Source organism: Saimiri boliviensis, chromosome Y, assembly GCF_048565385.1.
Source record: "Saimiri boliviensis isolate mSaiBol1 chromosome Y, mSaiBol1.pri, whole genome shotgun sequence".
In the NCBI taxonomy this organism is placed as follows: Eukaryota; Metazoa; Chordata; class Mammalia; order Primates; family Cebidae; genus Saimiri; species Saimiri boliviensis.
In genome coordinates, this window is record NC_133471.1 from 22,273,008 (window position 1) to 22,295,873 (window position 22,866).

At 49.0% G+C, this 22,866-nt stretch overlaps 1 protein-coding gene across 1 annotated transcript; it reads left to right on the plus strand.

The window, feature by feature from the left end:
* The first annotated feature begins 1,945 nt into the window (after window positions 1-1,945).
* On the plus strand, window positions 1,946-21,472 carry CRLF2 (cytokine receptor like factor 2). The gene is made up of 9 exons (XM_039463498.2): window positions 1,946-2,024; window positions 4,443-4,545; window positions 7,086-7,252; window positions 9,783-9,916; window positions 16,019-16,181; window positions 18,513-18,633; window positions 19,361-19,445; window positions 20,165-20,317; window positions 20,591-21,472. The coding sequence occupies exons 1-9, from the start codon at window positions 1,946-1,948 to the stop codon at window positions 20,699-20,701; spliced, it is 1,116 nt and encodes a 371-aa protein (XP_039319432.1). The 3' UTR covers window positions 20,702-21,472.
* Window positions 21,473-22,866: the final 1,394 nt, after the last annotated feature.

Consider the following 22,866-nt stretch of genomic DNA (forward strand, 5'->3'; position numbering starts at 1 on the left):
CCGGGCAAGGGCAGAGAAACTCTGTCTCAAAAAAAAAAAAAAAGTTAGCATGCAATATGCTATTTTTTTTTTTTTTCTTGTCTTTTTTGAGAAAGAGTCTGGCTCTGTCGCCCAGGCTGGAGTGCAACGGCGCGATCTCGGGTCACCGCAACGTCCGCCTCCCGGGTTCAAACGATTCTCCTGACTCGACCTCCCGAGTAGCTGGGATGACAGGCACGCACCGCCACAGCTGGCTAATTTTTGTATGTTTTTAAAAAATACAGATGGGGTTTCACCATGTTGGCCAGGCTGGCGTGTGATACGCTTTCACGAAAAGCTCAGGCCAGGTGCAGTGACTCAAACCTGTCACCCCAGTGCTTTGGGAGGCTGAGGTGTGAGGATCACTTGAGTCCAGGAGTTCGAGTCCAGCCTGGCCAACATGGAGAAACCCCGTCTCTACTAAAAATCCAAAAACTAGTCGGGCGTGGAGGCAGGCGCCTGTGATCCCAGCTACTGGGGAGGCTGAGGCAGGAGGATCGCTTGAACCCGGGAGGCGGAGGCTGCAGTGAGCTGAGATCACACCACGGCAGTCCAGCCTGGGGGACAGTGAGACTCTGTGTCGAGAAAGGAAACATGGGGCAGAGAAATGAAAACAAAAGCAAAGACAGGAGAAAAGGGAAGGAGAGGAGGGGAGGGGGAGGGGGAGGGAGGGAGGGGAGGGAGGGGGGAGGGAGGGGAGGGAGGGGAGGGAGGGGGGAGGGAGGGGGGGAGGGAGGGGAGGGAGGGAGGGGAGGGAGGGGAGGGAGGGGAGGGCTCAGCAGCACGTGTGTACATCCTCATCCTGGATTGTGTGTCTGCGTCTGTGTGTTTGTGTGTGTCTGTGTGTCTGTGTGTGTGTGTGTGTCTGTGTGTGTCTGTCTGTGTCTGTCTGTGTGTTTGTCTGTGTGTCTGTGTCTGCGTCTGTGTGTGTGTCTGTGTGTCTGTGTGTGCCTGTGTGCCTGTGTGTGTCTGTGTGTGTGCCTGTGTGTCTGTGTGTGTGTTTCTGTGTGTGTCTGTGTGTTTGTGTGTCTGTGTGTGTGTCCGTCCATGTATCTGTGTGTCTGTGTCTGCGTCTATGTGTGTGTCTGTGTGTGTGCCTGTGTGTCTGTGTGTGTGTGTCTCTGTGTGTGTCTCTGTGTGTGTCTGTGTGTGTGTTTCTGTGTGTGTCTGTGTTTGTGTGTCTGTGTGTGTGTCCGTCCATGTGTCTGTGTGTCTGTGTCTGCGTCTATGTGTGTGTCTGTGTGTGTGCCTGTGTGTCTGTGTGTGTGTGTCTGTGTGTGTGTCTCTGTCTGTGTGTGTGTCTGTGTGTGTGTTTCTGTGTGTGTCTGTGTGTTTGTGTGTCTGTGTGTGTGTCTGTCCGTGTGTCTGTGTGTGTGTGTCTGCGTCTATGTGTGTGTCTGTGTGTGTGTCTGTGTGTCTGTGTGTGTGTCTGTCTGTGTGTCTGTGTGTGTGTGTCTATGTATGTGTGTCTGTGTGTGTGTTTCTGTGTGTGTCTGTGTGTTTGTGTGTCTGTGTGTGTCTGTCCGTGTGTCTGTGTGTCTGTGTCTGCGTCTGTGTGTGTGTCTGTGTGTGTCTCTGTCTGCGTGTGTCTGCGTGTGTGCTCTTGACAAGCGTATCTTTGCCAACGAAGCGTCACTCTGTTTCCTGCGTGTTATCGAATCCGTGGCTTCCTTTCTGCCTTTTTAAAAAGGGAGTGACCTGTGCCGGTGAGTCACGGCGGCCTCCTCCCCGTGGGTGCCCGCGGCCTCACTCCTCCTCCCCGTGGGTGCCCGCGGCCTCACTCCTCCTCCCCGTGGGTGCCCACGGGCCTCACTTCTCCTCCCGGTGGGTGCCCGCGGCCTCACTCCTCCTCCCCGTGGGTGCCCACGGGCCTCACTTCTCCTCCCCGTGGGTGCCCGCGGGCCTCACTCCTGCGCCCGTTCCAGGCATGAGGACGCTCCTTCTGCTGTGCGGAGCTGCCGCCGTCCTGGAGGGAGGCCGGGTGACTTCGGGGCAAGATGCCACAGGTAAGACACAGCCGCTCCCCCGCCTCCAACGTCCTTTATTCAAACACCCTCTTCTCGCAGTTGGGGTTTCGGGTTTCCTTTGCAACCAGGCGCTTCTTTCAGACTCAACAGTGAGTCTGCAGCCTTCACTCATTCATTTCTTTTTGTTAGTTATGAGACGGTGTCTCGCTCGGTCGCCCAGGCTGGAGGGCCCTGGCGTGATCTTGTCTCACTGCAACCTCCCCCTCCCGGGTTCAAGCAATTTTCCTGCCTCAACTTGCCAAGTAGCTGCGGTGAGACACATGCCCTCTTGGTAGCCAGAACTACACTAGGAATTCTGTGTGTGTGTGTGGCTGTGTGTGTGTGTGTGGCTGTGTGTCTGAGTGTTTATCTCTTGATGGATTGATGGGTAGATATATTAATTTTTAAACTATCCATCAATTGATCTCATCTGACTTTTCCCATTCGTCTTCTATCCATCCATCCACCACTCATTCATCTATTTTCCATCCATCCATCCACCATCCATCCACCCCCTCATCGAAGCCTCCGTCCACCCAGGCATTTACCCACCCATAAACCCACCCACCCATCCACCCATCCACCCACCCATCCATCCACTCACCCTTTCACACACGTCCATCTATCCGCTTGTCCATCTATCGAACCATCCACCTACCATCCACCCATCTATGAGCCATCCATCCATCCATCCACCAATACATCCCCGCACCCACCCATCAAACCATCCATCCACCCATGCATTTACCCGCACTTTTATCCATGCATCCATCCATCCGTCCATCCATCCATCCATCCATCCATCCATCCATCAATCCACCAATACATCCATGCACCCACCCATTCTGTCATCCACTTATCCATCCATCCATCCATCCATCCGTCCATCCATCCATCATCCATCCATCCATCCATCCATCCATCCATCCATCCATCAATCCACCAATACATCCATGCACCCACCCATTCTGTCATCCACTTATCCATCCATCCATCCATCCATCCATCCATCCATCCATCCATCATCCATCCATCCATCCATCCATCCATCCATCCATCCATCAATCCACCAATACATCCATGCACCCACTCATTCTGTCATCCATTATCCATCCATCTATCCATCCATCCGTCCATCCATCCATCCATACATCAATACATCCATGCACCCACCCATTCTGTCATCCACTTATCCATCCATCCATCCATCCATCCGTCCATGCATCCATCCATCCATCCGTCCATCCATCCATCAATCCATCCATCAATCCACCAATACATCCACGCACCCACCCATTCTGTCATCCACTTATCCATCCATCCATCCATCCATCCATCCATCCATCCATCCATCCACTAGTACGCCCATGCACCCATCCATTCTGTCATGCACTTATCCATCCATCCATCCACCCATTAATCCTTTATCCACCCATCTACTATACATCCGTCCATCCCTCCATCCACCAATACATCCATCCACACACCCATTCATGTACACATCTCCATATCCACCCACCCATCAACCCATCCATCCACCCATCAATCTGTCATCCAACCATCTACTATCCATCCTTCCATCCAGCCATCCATCCATCCATCCACTAATACATCTGTGCACCCACCCATCCACGTACACATCTCCATATCCATCCACGCATTCACCCAGCCATCCACCTATCTGTTCATCCATTTAAGCATGCATCCACTCGCGCATCCACCCATCCATCCACTTACCTTCCGTCTGTACACCCACCTGTCCATCTATTCATCCATCCACCCAGGCATCCTTATGTGTCTGTTTCTGTCTATTTCTATCATCCTCTATACAACTCTATCTAGTATTACTATCTATCCACCCCACAGATACGTCCACTTAGACTCCAGCATGGCGAGTTTCACTCTAGCCTGTATTCCAAACCTGTAACTGACTTCTCTGACAGTGACAGACGTGGCTCCCATCGTCCAAAATATCACCACATATTTGCTGTATCTTAAAAGATCCCCATTGACCACTTTCTGAATTGCAAACCAGGACATCTTGAAACCTCAAACTTAGTGAAGTCTAAGTAATGTTTCAAGCAAAGATGGAAGGACTTATTTCTTTTTCTGTTGTTTTCTTTCTTTGTTTCTTTCTTTCTTTCTTTTTTTTTTTTTTTTTTTTTGCACCTGGGACTACAGGTGCCCTCCACCACATCTGGCTAATTTTTGTATTTTTAGGAGAGACGGGGTTTCACCATGTTGGCCAGGTTGGTCTCGGACTCCCGACCTCAGCTGATCCACCCTCCTCGGCCGCCCAAAGTGCTGGGGTGACAGCTGTGGCCAGTCCTCTGTCGTTTGTAAATGAGCGTCTCATTGTTAGGATGAAAGTGCTGGCTTCTTTTCGTTACGTTTCTACCTGTGTCTCTCTGTGTGCAGGAGAAAGAATACAAGTTCAGATCATCTACTTCAATTTAGAAGTCGTGCAAATCACTTGGAACGCCAGCGAATACTCTGGGACCAGCTTGACGTTCTGTTACAGGTGAATGCTGTCAGAAAGCGAATCCTGACGTGGGGGTGGCGCCCAGGTGGCTCTTCTGAGCCGTCTGCAATTCGGGAATGACAGAAATCGAAGGTGTGAAGCTTCAGACTCTGAAAGTCTCAATGTTTGTTCTGCGTCACCCTCAGCCCTCACCAAAACCACAAGCCCGTTTCCCCAACCTTCTTGCTGAGGGATAGGTGAGTCAGGAAGATCACCTACATTATTCATTTTCTTTCTTTTTTTTTTGGAGATGGAGTGTTGCTCTCTTGCCCAAACTGGAGTGCAGTGGCGCGATCTCGGCTCACCGCAACCTCCGCCTCCCAGGTTCAAGCTATTCTCCTGCCTCCGCCTCTGGAGTAGCTGGGGTTACTGGGGCGTGCCTCCACATCCAGCTAATTTTTGTATTTTTAGTAGAGACGGAGTTTCACCATGTTGGCCAGGCTGGTCTCGAACTCCTGACCTGAGGTGATTCACCTGTCCCGGCCTCCCAAAGTGCTGAAGTTACAGGTGTGAGTCACCACACCCAGCCTGTATTTATTGATTTATCTATTTTAGTTTTATTTAATTTTTGGAGTCTCGCTCTATCGCCCGGGTTGGAGTGCAGTGCTGTGATCTCAGCTCACTGCGACCTCCGCCTCCCCGGTTCAAGCGATCCTCCTGCCTCAGCCTCCCCTGTGGCTGGGATTGCCGGCACCTATCACCACGCCTGGGTAATATTCCATATTTTTAGTAGAGACAGGGTTTCACCATGTTGGCCAGGCTGCTCTCGAACTCCTGACCTCAGGTGATCCACCTGCCTCAGATTTCGAAAGTGCTGGGATTTGAACTTGGGGAGGCCGAGGCAGGTGGATCACAAGGTCAGGAGTTCAAGACCAGCCTGGCCAACATGATGAAACCCATCTCTACTAAAAGTACCAAAAAAAAAAAAAAAAATAGCTGGGCATGCTGGCGGCCGCCTATCATCAATCCCAGCTACTCGGGAGGCTGAGGCAGGAGATTTGCCTGAACCCGGCCCGCCTCGGCCTCCCAAAGTGCTGGGATTCCAGGGGTGAGCGACCGTGTCCGGCCATAAAAATATTCTAATGGGATTGCGGGCTCACAGTCACCCAGGATGCTTTTATTTCAGTCCTGACCTAATCGTATCTGCAAAGACCCTGTTTGTGGGTAAGATTCTGTTCCCAGGTTCTGGGACTGGGGACGTCACAGAGCGTGAATTCTGCAAGGTTACAGTGCGGCCCCGTACAGGAAGCCTTCGAGGGGTTCAAGCACTTGTGAGAGAGGACGGTTTTCTCCTTGCACAGGTCTGGCTTAGTTGGCTGTCAGGAAGGGTCACTGAAGTCAGTGACGAGAGATCCTAGCTGGGGACCAGGTGACAATGTGCAGTGAGAAACGGCCGCTGTGTGGGTTACATGCTATTAAAAAAAAAAAACAAAAAAACAGTTGAACTCGGAAGGCAGCCGGGGCAACAGAGCGAGTCTTCTTCTGAAATAAATGAATAAATACGGGAATGAATCAGAGATGCCCTGCGGTACCCTTGCCTACACACACACACACACACACACACACACACACACAGAGATACAGATACAGACACATAGATAAACACACACAGATACACACAGACACACAGACAGATACAGACACAGACACAGATACACACAGACACACAGACATCGAGACACACACAGAGACACAGACACACACACACAGACACAGAGACACACAGACAGACACAGAGACACACAGACACACACAGAGACACACACAGAGTCACAGACACAGATACACACACAGATACACACAGACACACAGACACACACACAGACACAGATACACAGAGACACACACAGACACAGATACACACACAGACACAAACACACAAATACACAGATACAGACACAAACACAGACACACACACAGACACAGAGACGCACAGACACACACAGAGACACACACAGAGTCACAGACACAGATACACACACACAGATACACACAGACACACACACACAGACACAGATACACAGAGACACACAGACACAGATACACACACAGACACACACACAAATACACAGATACAGAGACACACACAGACACACACACACAAATACACAGATACAGACACACACACAGACACACACACACAGACACACACACAGAGACACACATACACACACAGACGTAGACAGACACACACACAGACACACACACAGACACACACAGACAGACACACACAGACACAAGCACACAGGACGTGGTGGCTCATGCCCCGTCATCCCAGCACTTTGGGAGGCCACGGCGGGTGGATCCCCTGAAGTCACGAGTTCAAGACCAGCCCGGTCCACATGGTCAAACCCCATGTCTACTAAAAATGGAAACATTATCTCAGGAGGCTGAGCCCGGACAATCGCTGGAGCCCCGGAGGCGGAGGCTGCGGGGGGCCGACATGGCAGGGGGTGGGGGGGACAGAGCCAGACGGAAAAAAGGCAGAAGGAGGGAGGGAAGGAGGGAATATTGGTGACTGGTGTCATTTTCCACCCCAGATTCCACTCCGATGAGGCCTATCACCAGTGCCCCAAGTACATCGTCCACCAGGGTCACACTTCGGGGTGCCTCCTACACGCACAGCAGAAAGACGACATTCTCAGTTTCTCCATCCGGAACGGGACGCACCCCGTTTTCAGCGCCAGTCGCTGGATCTATGAGTACCGTAAGTATCCTAAAGCGAGCCCACCGTGCGTCTCAGTATTTCCTTCAGCTCATTCCCGTAAGTACTGGAAAGCGAGCTCATGCCGGTCGCCGGATCCATAATTACCACAACTATCCTAAAGCGAGCCCACTATAGTTTTCAGTATTTCCTTCAGCTCATTCCCGTAAGTACTGGAAAGCAAGCTCATGACGGTAGCCTGATCAATAATTACCACAACTATCCTAAAGCGAGCCCACCATAGTTTTCAGTATTTCCTTCAGCTCATTCCCGTAAGTACTGGAAAGCGAGCTCATGACGGTAGCCTGATCAATAATTACCACAACTATCCTAAAGCGAGCCCACTATAGTTTTCAGTATTTCCTTCAGCTCATTCCCGTAAGTACTGGAAAGCAAGCTCATGCCGGTCGCCGGATCGATGATTACCCTAACTATCCTAAAGCGAGCCCACCATGCTTTTCAGTGTTTCCGTCAGCTCATTCCCGTAAGTACTGGAAAGCGAGCTCATGCCGGTCGCCGGATCGATGATTACCATAACGATTCTAAAGGAAGCCCACTATGCTTTTCAGTATTTCCTTCAGCTCATTGCTGTAAGTACTGGAAAGCGAGCTCAAGCCAGTCCCCGGATCAATGATTACCACAACTATTCTAAAGCACGCCTACCATAGTTTTCAGTATTTCCTTCAGCTCATTCCCGTAAGTACTGGAAAGCAAGCTCATGCCGTTAGCCGGATCAATGATTACCATAACTATTATAAAGCAGGCCCACCATACTTCTCAGTATTTTCATCAGCTCCGTCAAGTAAGTACTGGAAAGCAAGCTCATGCCAATCACCGGATCAATGATTACCATAACGATTCTAAAGGAAGCCCACTATGCTTTTCAATAGTTCCTTCAGCTCATTGCCGTAAGTACTGGAAAGCGAGTTCAGGCCAGTCCCCGGATCAATGATTACCACAACTATTCTAAAGCACGGCCACCATAGTTTTCAGTATTTCCTTCTGCTCAGTCCCGTCACTACTGCAAAGCAAGCTCATGCTGGTCGCAGGATCAATGATTACCACAACTATAGTAAAGCAGCCCCGTCACACTTTTCAGTACTTTCTTCAGCTCATTCCCGTAAGTACTGAAAAGCAAGCTCATAGCAGTCGCCGGATCAATGGATTACTGTAGCGATTGAAAATCAAGCTCACCTCCCCTTCTCTACTAAAAAATACAAAGAAATTAGCCAGGCGTGGTGGTTGCACGCGTGTGTAATCCCAGCTAGTGGGGAGGCTGAGGCAGGAGAATCGCTTGAACACGGAAGGCAGAGATTCCAGTGAGCCGAGATCACACCACTGCACTCCAGCCTGGGCAACACAGTGAGACTCCATCTCAAATAAATAAATAAATAAATAGGGGAATGAATCAGAGATGCCCTGTGGTGCCCTTGCCCACACACACACACACACACACACACACACACACACACAGAGGCACGCAAACATAGAGACACATATACACAGAGAGACATACATATACACACAGACACAGACACACAGACACACAAACACACAGAACACACATACATAGAGACACAGACACACATATAAACACACCCACACAGACACACATATACACAAAAAGACACACACAGACAGACAGATGCAGATACACACACAGAGACAGACACAGACACACATACAGACACATACACACACAGACACAGATGCACAGACATACACAGACACACAGACACACATAGACACACAGACACACACAGACACACAGACACATATACACACAGACACACACAGTTACACAAACACAGAGACGTATACACATAGAGACACACTTACACACACAGGCACAGACATACATACAAACACAGACACACAGACAGACAACATAGACACACAAACATACAGACACAGACACACATATACACACAGACACAGACACACAGAGGCACACACAGGCACGCAAACACACAGACACACATATACACACAGAGACACACACAGACACATATACAGATGCAGATACACAGAGACAGACACATGCACACATACAGACATACACACACAGACACACACACAGATACAGACACACATAGACGCACATACGCACACAGACACACAGAAAGAGCAGGAAATGCTCTCTCACCCTCATCTCAGCCACTGGGTTTTCGTTCTCTCTCTCCCTCTCTTTCTTTTCTTTCTTTTCTCAGTGTGTCCCCCAGGCTGCACTGCCATTGCGGGGTCTTCACTCACGGCAACCTCCGCCTCCCGGGTTCAAGCGATCCTCCTGCCTCAGCCTCCCGAGGAGCCGGGATGACAGGCACCTCCCACCACGCCGGCTAATTTTTGTATTTTTAGTAGAGACGGGGTTTCACCATGTTGGCCAGGCTGGTCTCGAACTCCCGACCTCAGGTGATCCCCCTGCCTCGGCCTCCCACAGTGCTGGGATGGCAGGCCTGAGGCGCTCCGCTCAGCGGGGAGGGATGTGGGGTTCTCCCTGTGAGGTGATGGTTCTCTTATTTCTTCTTCTCAGTGAAACCCGGCTCCCCGAAGGCCGTGAGCTTCGAGTGGCGTCGCGACGCAGTCACAGTGACGTGTCCTGACCTGATGTACAAGTATCTCGTCTACGAGGTCCAGCACCAGAGCAGATTCGACTCCAAGTGGCAGGTGAGGCGGGCGGCCGTGGTGGCTGAGTGTCCCCCGGATACGGGCTGTGGGACGTGGTGCTGATCAGACCCCAGATCCCCTCGGGACCTGAATTCCACTCTGCTGTCTCTTCCTGAGACAGCTCTAGTCCAGCGTGACTTGTCTGTGACTCTCTCTGTGTCTCTGAGGGGGCTCCAGAGAAAGAGAGCCGACAGTTTGGCTGTCCGTCCATCAGTCTGTCTAGCCATCTATGAATCTATCTGTCATCCATCTGGCTGTTGATGTGTCTCCTTATCCATCTGTCCATTCGTCTGCTGTTCATCTATCTATGTATGAATCTATCTGTCATCCATCTGTCTGTTCATGTGTCTCCTTATCCATCTGTCCATTCGTCTGCCGTTCATCTATCTATCTATGAATCTATCTGTCATCCATCTGCCTGTTGATGTGTCTCCTTATCCATCTGTCCATTCGTCTGCCGTTCATCTATCTATGAATCTATCTGTCATCCATCTGCCTGTTCATGTGTCTCCTTATCCATCTGTCCATTCGTCTGCTGTTCATCTATCTATCTATGAATCTATCTGTCATCCATCTGCCTGTTGATGTGTCTCCTTATCCATCTGTCCATTCGTCTGCTGTTCATCTATCTATGAATCTATCTGTCATCCATCTGCCTGTTGATGTGTCTCCTTATCCATCTGTCCATTCGTCTGCCGTTCATCTATCTATCTATGAATCTATCTGTCATCCATCTGCCTGTTGATGTGTCTCCTTATCCATCTGTCCATTCGTCTGCCGTTCATCTATCTATCTATGAATCTATCTGTCATCCATCTGCCTGTTCATGTGTCTCCTTATCCATCTGTCCATTCGTCTGCTGTTCATCTATCTATCTATGAATCTATCTGTCATCCATCTGTCTGTTGATGTGTCTACTTATCCATCTGTCCATTCGTCTGCTGTTCATCTATGTATGAATCTATCTGTCATCCATCTGTCTGTTCATGTGTCTCCTTATCCATCTATCCATTCGTCTGCCGTTCATCTATCTATGTATGAATCTATCTGTCATCCATCTGTCTGTTCATGTGTCTCCTTATCCATCTATCCATTCGTCTGCCGTTCATCTATCTATGTATGAATCTATCTGTCATCCATCTGTCTGTTGATGTGTCTACTTATCCATCTGTCCATTCGTCTGCTGTTCATCTATCTATCTATGAATCTATCTGTCATCCATCTGTCTGTTCATGTGTCTCCTTATCCATCTGTCCATTCGTCTGCCGTTCATCTATCTATCTATGAATCTATCTGTCATCCATCTGCCTGTTGATGTGTCTACTTATCCATCTGTCCATTCATCTGCTGTTCATCTACCTATATATGGATCTATCTATCATCTGTTTATCTATGTGTCTATCTATTCATCTCTCCATGTGTCTGTTTATCTATCTATCATCTATGTCTATCTATTTACACAGCCAAATTACCGTGTCTATCTATCCATCTATGTGTCTATCTATCCATCTATCCATCCATCTGCTGTTCATCTATCTATATATGGATCTATCATCTCTTTATCTATGTGTCTATCCATCTGTTTATCTATCTATATCTATCTATCTATTCATCTATCTATCATCTATCTGTCTATCTGTGTATATGTCTACCTATCTGTCTATGGATCTATCATCTATATATTTATCTATATGTCTATCTATCCATCTATCTATCTTTCCATCATCTATCTATGTCTATCTACCTACCTACCTATCTATCTATCTATCTATCCATCTGTCTGTCTGTTCATCTATCTATCCATCTGTCTGTCTATCTATGGATCTATCTAGGTATCAATTGATCTATAAACATATGTATGTGTGTATCTATCACCTATCTATATCTATTCATCTATCTATGTATCTATCCATTGATCTATCAATTTATGGATCTATCTATCATCTATCTATTTATATATATGTCTATCTATCCATCTATCTATCATCTATCTATGTCTATCTATTTATCTGTGTGTCTATCTATCCATTTAGCCATCCGTCTGTCTGTTCATCTGTTTATCTATGTATCTATCTATCTATCTATCCACCTGTCTGTCCGTTCATCTGTCTATCCATCTATCTATCTATGAATCTATCTATCAATTAATCTATACACATGTATGTGTATATCTATCATCTATCTATATTCATCTATCTATGTATCTATCCATCTGTCTATCTATCTATTGATCTATATATGTACGTATCTATCTATCATCTATCTATCTATGTATCTATCCATCTACGGATCTATCAATTGATGTATATATGTATGTATGTATGTATCTATTTCTCTATCTGTCATCTATTTGTATCTATTGTCTCTATCTCTGTATCTTTCAATCTATCATCTCTCTATTTTACGTATCGACTGTCTCAGTTCTATCTGTCTACTCCTCTATCTGTATCTGGTTTATCTATCTATGCCCTATCGATCGTCTGGGTCATACTCTCTACCTCATCTGTCATCTCGATCTGCCTGGCTACCTGTTATTTCTCTATGTTCTATCACCTCCTATCCTATCGATCTCTGTATTTATCTATCACCATATGTGTGGATGTATGTACCTGTCGTCTCTCTGTATCATCTATCTATGGATCTATCTGTTTATCTATATGTCTATCTATCCATCTATCCATCTATCTATCATCTGTGTCAATCTATCCGTCTGTCTGTCTATGTATCTATCATCTATGAAATCTAGCATCTCTGTTTTATCTATTTATTTACCTATCATTTGTTTATCTATCTCCCTCTATTCCTATCTCTCTGTATCTCCATCTCTGTCTATGTACACACAGACACACACGCACAGACATACACACACAGAGACATACACATAGACACACACAGGCATACACGCGCACACTCAGAGACACAGACACACACACACACTCAGATACATACACAGACACACACTCAGATACAGACACACACAGGCACATAGACACACACAGAGCCACACACAGACACACACACTGACACATACACTCACACACAGACACACACACACATACAGACACAGATACACACAGACACACACACACTGACAGACACATTGAGACACACACGCACATACACACACACAGAGACACAGACACACATACAGACATACAGACACGCACAGAGACAGACACACACAGAGACACACACAGACACACACACTGACACATACACTCACACACAGACACACACACACAGACACAGATACACACAGACACACACACACTGACACACACATTGAGACACACACGCACATACACACACACAGAGACACAGACACACATACATACAGACACGCACAGAGACAGACACACACAGAGACACACACAGACACACACACTGACACATACACACACACAGACACACACACACATACAGACACAGATACACACAGACACACACACTGACACACACATTGAGACACACACACATACACGCACACAGAGACACAGACACACATACAGACATACAGACACACACAGAGACAGACACACACAGACACACACACATACACGCAGACACATACAGACACACACACAGAAACACAGACACACACATACACACACAGACACACAGACACACACAGACACACACGGACACACACAGACACACATACAGACACAGACACACACAGACACACAGACACACACAGACGCACACACAGTCACTTGCTGCCTAAGGACGTCTGGGTCTTCAGCTGGACCAATTATTTTCTTCTATGCCATATTTTTCCTGTACCTGTCCTGTGTTTGGATGTGTTTAGATTCACCAACACTTGCCCTCGTGTGAGGTTTGTCTACAGTATTCAGTCCAGTAATGTGCTGTACAGGTGCGTGGCCCAGGAGCAATGGACCGTACGGCCTAGGTGTGCAGCCGGCTAAACTCTGGAATATTCTCTCAAGGAAGAAATCGCCTCACAAAGCATTTATCAGAACATGTTCCCACGGCTAAGCAAGGCATGACTGTACATCTACTTAAATGTGTGTGTATGCACACACATGTACACATACACACACATACATATATACACACACCTTATACACACAGCTTAGTTATGCTCATACATAGGCACACCTTATATATACACACATATATACACACACACCTTATATACACAGCTTAGATATGCACATATACACACATATATACACATCTTATATACACAGCTTGGATACACACATGTATATGCACACCTTATATATACACACCTTATATACACAGCTTGGATACACACATGTATATGCACACCTTATATATACACACATATATACATACACACCTTATATACACAGTTTATACACATATATACACCACATATGTAAACACCTTATATACACAGATTTATACACATATATACACACCCATATATAAACACCTTTTAACCACACACCTTATATACACAGGTTAGATACACACATATATATACGCACACCTATACATACACACCTTATATACACAATTAGATATTCACATATACATACACACACATTATATACACACCTATCTATACACACCTCATATACACAGCTTAGATACACACATATATATACTCAAACATATATACACACCTTATCTACACAGCTTAGGTATACACATATATATGCACACATATATACATACCTTATATACGCAGCTTATATATATAGACATATATATACACACCTTATATATACAACTTAGATATTCAGAAATATACACACACACATATATACATACACACCTTATATACACAGCTTAGATACACACATATATATACACACACCTATATGTACACACCTTATATACACAGTTAGATATACATATTTACATACACACACATATATACACCCACCTCATATAGACAGCTTAGATACATACATATATACTCAAACATATATACACACCTTATCTACACAACTTACATATACACATATATATACACACACCTATATATACACACCTTATATACACAGATATACACATATAGATACACATATATACACACACCTCATATACACAGCTTAGATACACACATATATACTCAAACATATATACACACCTTATCTACACAGCTTACATATACACATATATATACACACGTATATACACACATATATAGACACCTTATATACACAGCTTAGATATACACATATATACACACACACACACACATATACATACTTTATATACCCAGCTTAGATATATATACACACACACATATATATATACACACCCTATATACACAGCTTAGACATATATATATACACACACATATGCACAGCTTATACGCGTATATATACACACACCTTATATACACAGCTTAGATACACACATATATACACAGCCATATACATACCTTATATATACAGTTTAGATACACACACATACATATACACACGTTATATACACAGCTTATATATATATGCATATATACACACAAACACATAGACATGTACATATAGAGCTATCTTATTGGTACCTATAGATATCTACACACATACATACTACATATGTATACATTGATACAGAGAATAGAACGTGTATCTGTATCTTTTTTTGTTTGTTTTTTGTTTTTGTAGAGACAGAGTTTCACTGTCTTCCCCAGGCTGGTCTGGAACTCGTGAGCTCAGGCTATCCACCTCCCTCGGCCTCCCAAAGTGCTAGGATGACAGGCGTGAGCCACCACACCGGGCCTGTGCGTCTGAATCTTTATATCCATTTATATCTATAAAATTACATAGTCATAGGCTGCGCACAGTGGCACATGCCTGTCATCCCAGCATTTTGGGAGGCCGAGGTGGGCGGATCACGAGGTCAGGAGTTCGAGACCAGCCTGGTCAACATGGTGAAACCCCGTCTCTACTAGAAACACAAAAATGAGCCAGGCGTGGTGGCGGGTGTCAGGAATCCAGCTACCTGGGAGTCTGAGTCAGGGGAGTCACTTGAACCCTGGAGGCGGAGGCTGCAGTGAGCCCGGGTCATACCACGGCACTCCCGCCTGGGCGACAAGAGTGAAACTGAGTCCCCATATGTCACTCATCATTTTGTGTGTGTGTGTGTGTCTGTGTGTGTGTCCAGTCCAAAGAAAGAGACACCTGCAATGTCACCATAGAAGGCTTGGACGCCGAGAACTGCTACTCTCTGCGGGTGAGGGTGAAGGCCTCAGATGCCGCCTACGGGTCAGACACGTACCCCAGCGACTGGTCGGAGGTGACGCACTGGCAAAGAGGAGAGCGTACCGGTAATGCTTGTTACGCAGCACAGCGGCACGCGCACACCGCTACATGGAACAGAACACATGCACGGATGTTTATGTCCGTTTATATCTACATAGTTCCTTGTTTTCTTCTCTTTCTCTTTCTTTTTCTTTCATTCCTTCCTTCTTTGTCTATCTTTTTTCTTCCTTTCCTTCATTCCTTTCCGCTCACAGCCACCTCCGCCTCCCGGGTTCCAGCGATTCTCCTGCCTCAGCCTCCCGAGCAGCTGAGATCACAGGCACCCGACACCACGCCTGGCTAATTTCTCCGTTTTTAGTACAGACGGGGTTTCACTATGTGGGCCAGGCTGGTCTCGAACTCCTGACCTCGGTGATCTGTCTGCCTCGACCTCCCCAAGTACTGGGATGACAGATGTGAGCCACCGTGGCCAGCCTGATGTGTCTTTATATCCATTTATATTTATGAAGATATATAGATATAGGCTGTGCGCAGGGGCTCACGCCTGTAACCCCAACACTTCCGGAAACCCAGGTGGGCAAAAATGAGCCGGGCGTGGTGGTGGGTACCTGTCATCCCAGCTACTCGAGAGGCTGAGGCAGGAGATTCGCTTGAACCCAGGAGGTGGACGTTGCGGGGATCCCAGATTGGGTCAGTGCACTCCAGCCTGGTGACAGAGCAAGACTCCCTCACAGAAAAAAATAAAAATTAAAAAAAAAAAAAACCCAACTCCATGTTGTTATATTGACATCTGTATCTTTCTAAAGACACAGATACATGATAGATAGAAATGGATGTAGGCACAGACACCAATAGACAGATATAATGGCATAGGATAAAAGATAGGCAGGTTGATGGACACGATGCATGGATGCAACCTGAGGTTGGGTGTTCGAGACCAGCCTGAGCAGCATGGAGAAACCGCGACTCTTCTAAAAATACAAGATTAGCCGGGCGTGGAGGCGCGTGCCTGTAAGTCCAGCCACGCAGGAGGCTGAGGCAGGAGGACCGCTGGAGGCCGGGAGGAGAATCTTGTGGTGAGCTGAGACTGCGCCGCTGCACGCCAGCCTGGGCCCCAAGAGCTAAACTCCGTCTCAAAAAACAAGTATGTTTTCAGGGGGCATACGTTTTTTTTTTTGGTTTGTTTGTTTGTTTGTTTGTTTGTTTGTTTTTTGAGATGAGTTTTGCTCTTGTCACCCAGGCTAATTTTGTATTTTTACCAGGGTCTGGGTTTCCCCATGTTGGTCAGGCTGGTCTAGAACTCCCAGCTTCAGGTGATCCTCCCACCTCGGCCTCCCACAATGTTGGGATGCCAGGCGTGAGCCACCTTGTACGTTTTCAGGGGCATCATTTAAGGCACACGGCCAGCAATAGCCCACAGCAAGCTCTCATATGCCATAAACACCCCCAGTCACCCCAAGCCTCCAAGGAAAACGGGCTCGTGTTGGATGAAACTACCCTTCCATGTCCATAGTCAGGGTCTGTCTCTCCGGAATATCTTCCAGAGCGATCAGAATGTGCTCACAGTAGCGTTCATTAAAACAAACAAACAAATAAAACAGACCCGTCACTACCGAAAAAAAAAAAAAAAAAAAAAAACCAGGCACAGAGCCTCACACCTGTACTCCCAGCACCTTGGGAGGCTGAGGTGGGCGGATCCCCTGAGGTCAGGGGTTCGAGACCAGCCTGGCCAACATGGAGAAACCCCGTCTCTACTAAAAATACAAACATTAGCCAGATGCGGTGGTGGGCGTGTGTCATCCCAGCTACTCGGGAGGCTGAGGCAGGAGGATCGCTTGAATCTGGGAGGCGGAGGTTGCGGTGAGCTGAGATTCTGTCTCCAAAATAAATAAATAAATAAATAAATAAATAAATAAAATTAAAAAAAATAAAACATTTGCTGACACTGATATATTTAAAAAAAAAAAAGAAGAAGCTAGGTCCAGTGGCTCACACCTGTCATCCCAGCACTTTGGGAGGCCGAGGCGGGCGGATCACCTCAGGTCAGGTGTTCGAGACCAGCCTGGCCAACGTGGTGAAACCAACTCTCGAATTAAAATACGGAATTATCCGGGTGTGGTGGTGGGTGTCTATAGTCCCAGCTACTCGGGAGGCTGAGGCAGGAGAATCCCTTGAACCCGGGAGGCGGAGGTTGCCGTGAGCCGGGATCGCGCCAGCGCAGTCCAGCCTGGGCAGCAAGAGTGAAACTCCGTCTCAAAAAAAATCCCCAAAATGCAAAACACACAGCCAAGAAAACAAAACAACAACAAAAAAATGCGGACGGTGGTTCGGGATGAGCAGTCATTGGGACATCGCGTCGTGTTCAGAACTTCCAGCACCTTTTTATTGTGTTTCAGATTCATGCTCAGACACGCCAAAGCCCCCCAAGGCAAAGCCACCCCAGATGAGTTTAATTTCCAGCGTGGCTCTCCTGGCGACGCTGCCTCTTCTCGTCCTGTCTTTATGGAGATTACAGAGGTAAGGACGACGCCTGCCAAGCGCCTTACACGCACTGCCGGAAGGTTCTGCTTCCAGAGCGTCTATGGCACGGGGAGATCAATCCCCTGATGGGGTCATGCCCGTCAGCCTCAGTTTCCACCAATGCCCACTTTTCTGATGGTGCATTAGCTCCGTAGTACAGATGCAGAGAGACGTGGCATCGTCCTTGAGAAATAGTCTTTTTGGGTTTTTTTTTGTTTGTTTGTTTTTTCTTTGAGATGGAGTCTCGCTCTGTCGCCCAGGCTGGAGTGCACTGGTGTGATCTCAGCTCACGGCAACCTCCACCTCCCGGGTTCAACCGATTCTCCCGCCTCAGCCTCCCGAGTAGCTGGGATGACAGGCACCCGCCACCACGCCCGGCGAATTTTGTATTTTTAGTAGAGACGGGGTTTCACCATGTGGGCCAGGCTGGTCTCGAACTCCTGAGCTCAAGGGATCTAACTGCCTCGGCCTCCCAAAGTGCTGGGGTGACGGGTGTGAGCCATCTTGCCCAGCCCTGGTGGGATCTGTGTGAGGGCCCGGAGGTGGGGTCTCTGCGGAGGACGAGGAGGGTCACGTGTGTTGGGTTCACATGGAAGGCCCCTCTATGCCTGGGTACTGGTCTCTGAGGGGCAGCCACAGCTGGCCTCGACCTCTCCCTGGGGTCCCTGCCCGTGCTGCTTGGGGGCTGCATGGCAGGTGACCACGCTCCCCGTCTCCGTTTCAGACTGAAGAAATGTCTCATGCCCAGCGTGCCAGACCCGAAATCCACCTTCCCTGGGCTCTTTGAGAAGCATGAAGGCAACTTTCAGGTACCCGCCCTGGTCCCACGTCTTCCCTTCTCCGCACCAAGCAGGTGCGTCGGGCCACGCACGTGTGTGTCCCTCTGACCCTGTCGGACGATGACATTTAGGGCCGGGCCACGCACGTGTATCTCCCTCTGACCCTGTCGGACGATGACAGTTAGGGCCGGGCCACGCACGTGTGTGTCCCTCTGACCCTGTCAGATGATGACATTTAGGGCCGGGCCACGCACGTGTCTGTCCCTCTGACCCTGTTGGACGATGACCGTTAGGGTTGGGCGCGGTGGCTCACGCCTGACATGGCAGCCCTGTGGGAGGCCGAGGCGGGCAGATCCCCTGAGGTCAGGAGTTCGAGACCAGCCTGGCCAAGATGGTGAAACCTCATCTCTAATAAAAACAAAAAAATTACCCGGGTGTGGTGGCGGGCACCTGCAATCCCAGCTACTTGGGAGGCTGAGGCAGGAGGATCGCTTGAACCCGGGAGGTGGAGGTCGCCGTGAGCTGGGATCCCACCACTGCACTCCAGCCTGGGCGACCGCAAGAGTCTGTCTCAAGAAAACCAACCAGAAACAAACAGAAAATCCAAGTAACAAACCAACCAACCAACCCAGAAATACTCAGGCCACCGTCGGTGCTGTGTCCATTGTTTCTGATCCAGAACGTTCCCTCCCTCCCTCCCTCCCTCCCTCCCTCCCTTCCTTTCTCTCTTTCTTTCTTCCTCCCGGCAGGAATGGATCAGAGACACCCAGCACTTGGCCCCCTTGACCAGCCTGGCGGGCGGGGAGCCCGACGCCGGCCTTGAGGAGCCCCTGCTGCTGCAGCTGACCAGCACCGAGCCCGACCCACGCAGGACCAGCGGGGCACAGACCGGGGAGACTGAGGCCCCTGGGACCAGCAGGACACAGGCCGGGGAGACTGAGGCCCCTGGGACCAGCAGGACACAGACCAGGGAGACTGAGGCCCCTTGGACCAGCAGGACACAGAGCGGGGAGACTGAGGCCCCTGGGACCAGCAGGACACAGACCGGGGAGACTGAGGCCCCTTGGACCAGCAGGACGCAGACCGGGGAGACCGAGGCCCCTTGGACCAGCAGGACACAGACCGGGGACACCGAGGGCCCTGGGACCAGCGGGGCACAGACCGGGGAGACCGAGGCCCCTGGGACACCCCCGCAGGTTCCCCAGCAGCCCCTCCGAGGCGCTGCTGTGGTCGCTCTTGCCGGCTTTACCTTCGTGATGAAAGACAGCTCCTACGTGGCGTTATGACGGACACACGGCTCTCAAACCCAACGGCCAGGCTGTACGGGGACGCTTGAAGTCGGTGGGACCTGCCTGGGAGAACCCCCATCATCACGGAGGGGAATTGCCCACATCAGTGACGCTGTCCACCTCGCTAACTCCAGCCGGGTGTCGGGGCTCACACCTGTCATCCCAGCACTCTGGGAGGCTGAGGCAGGCAGATCCACTGAGGTCGAGGGTTCGAGACCAGCCTGGCTGACATGGAGAAACCCCGTCCCTACTAAAAATACAAAAAAAAAAAAAAATCAGCCGGGTGTGGGGGGCCACCTGTCGTCCCAGCTACTCGGGAGGCTGAGGCAGGAGAATCCTTGAACCCGGGAGGCGGAGGTTGCGGTGAGCCGAGACCTCACCACTTTGTCCCAGCCTGGACCACAAGAGCGAAACCGTCTCAAAGCAAAGAAAGAAAAACCACGTCCACATTCAGAAGCACCGTCTGTCACTATCCCTGACACCGAGCGAGGGGTGTCAGATGCTTTCAGTAGACACCGAAATCACCCAGAAGAAAGAACGAGGTCTTTACCCACCACGGAAGAAATCTTCGACACACTTTCCAGGTGTAGCCGGATTGGTCTCATTCCCGTCTCTGTCACCCAGGCTGGAGTGCCGTGGTGAGATCTGCGCTCACTGCAACCTCCGCCTCCCGGGTTCAAGCGATTCTCCTCCTGCCTCAGCCTCCCGGGTAACTCAGATGACAGGCGCCCACCACCACGTCCAGCTAATTTTTGTATTTTTAGTAGAGACGGGGCTTCACCATGCTGGCCAGGCTGGACTTGAACTTGTGACCTCAGGTGATCCGCCCGCCTTGGCCTCCGAAAGTGCTGGGATGACAGGTGTGAGCCATTTCTCCTTGTTGGATCCACCCCAGCACTTCGGGAGGCCGAGGCGGGCGGATCACCTGAGGTTGTGACTTCGAGACCAGCCTGACCAACAGGGAGAAACCCCGTCTCTACTGAAATTACAAAAATTAGCTGGACATGGTGGCGGGTGCCTGTGATCCCAGCTACTCAGGAGGCTGAGGCAGGAGGATCGCTTGAACCCAGGATGTGGAGGCTGCAGCGAGCCGAGATGGCACCATTGCATTCCAGCCTGGGCGACAAGAGTGAGGCTCTGTCTCAAAAAACAAAAAAACGACAAAAACAAAACCACCTTCCCTGTGAGGGTCCCGGCTCTGTAAACTCTCCACCCAGCTCCCTGGCAGCAAACTCTGGTGCTCACATCTCAGAGACGAGCAGCTCCTGAGTCTCTCTCTCCCCTCCCTCTTCCCTCCATTTCTCTTTCTCTTCTCTCTCGCTCCAAAGCAGAGCCCATTCCAACAGACAGAATTCATAAACCTCTGTTCTGCGGGGCACCACGGCTCACGCCTGTGACGGCAGCACTTTGGGAGGCCGAGGCGGGCAGATCACTTGAGGCCGGGAGTTCTAGACCAGCCTGGCCAAGAGGGAGAAAACCCTTCTCTATCAAAAATACAAAAAACTTAGCTGGGCGTGGTGGTGGGCGCCTGTCATCCCAGCCATTGGGGAGGCTGAGGCAGGAGAATGCCTTGAACCTGGGAGGCAGAGGTTGCCGTGAGCTGAGATCACGCCATTGCACTCCAGTCTGGGCTACGAGGGTGAAACTCTGTCCCCAGCCCCCATTCCCCCCAAAAAACCAGCAGAAACAAACTGACAGAGCATGTGCTAGAGAATTAGTCATCAGTCACAGATGGTATCTCTCCTTTGGAGAACATTCTGAATCGAAGCAGGGCCCCTGTTCCTCTCCCTTGAAACGATCACCGCTCGTGATCAGTAGCGGAAATGAGTCTCTCAGGCCGTCACTGAAAGCCCATGACTGCCAGGCCCTGAGCGTGACCTGTCATTTGGACCATCTCACGCCAGTTAGAATGGTGATGATTAGAAAGTCTGGAGACAGCAGATGCTGGAGAGGATGTGGAGAAATAGGAACACTTTTACACTGTTGCTGGGAGTGTCAATTAGTTCAGCCATTGTGGAAGACAGTGTGGCGATTCCTCAAGGACCTAGAAATAGAAATGCCATTTGGTCCAGGAATCCCATGACTGGGTATATATCCAAAGGATTATAAATCATTCTACTACAAGGACACGTGCACACGAATGTTCACTGCAGCCCTGTGTA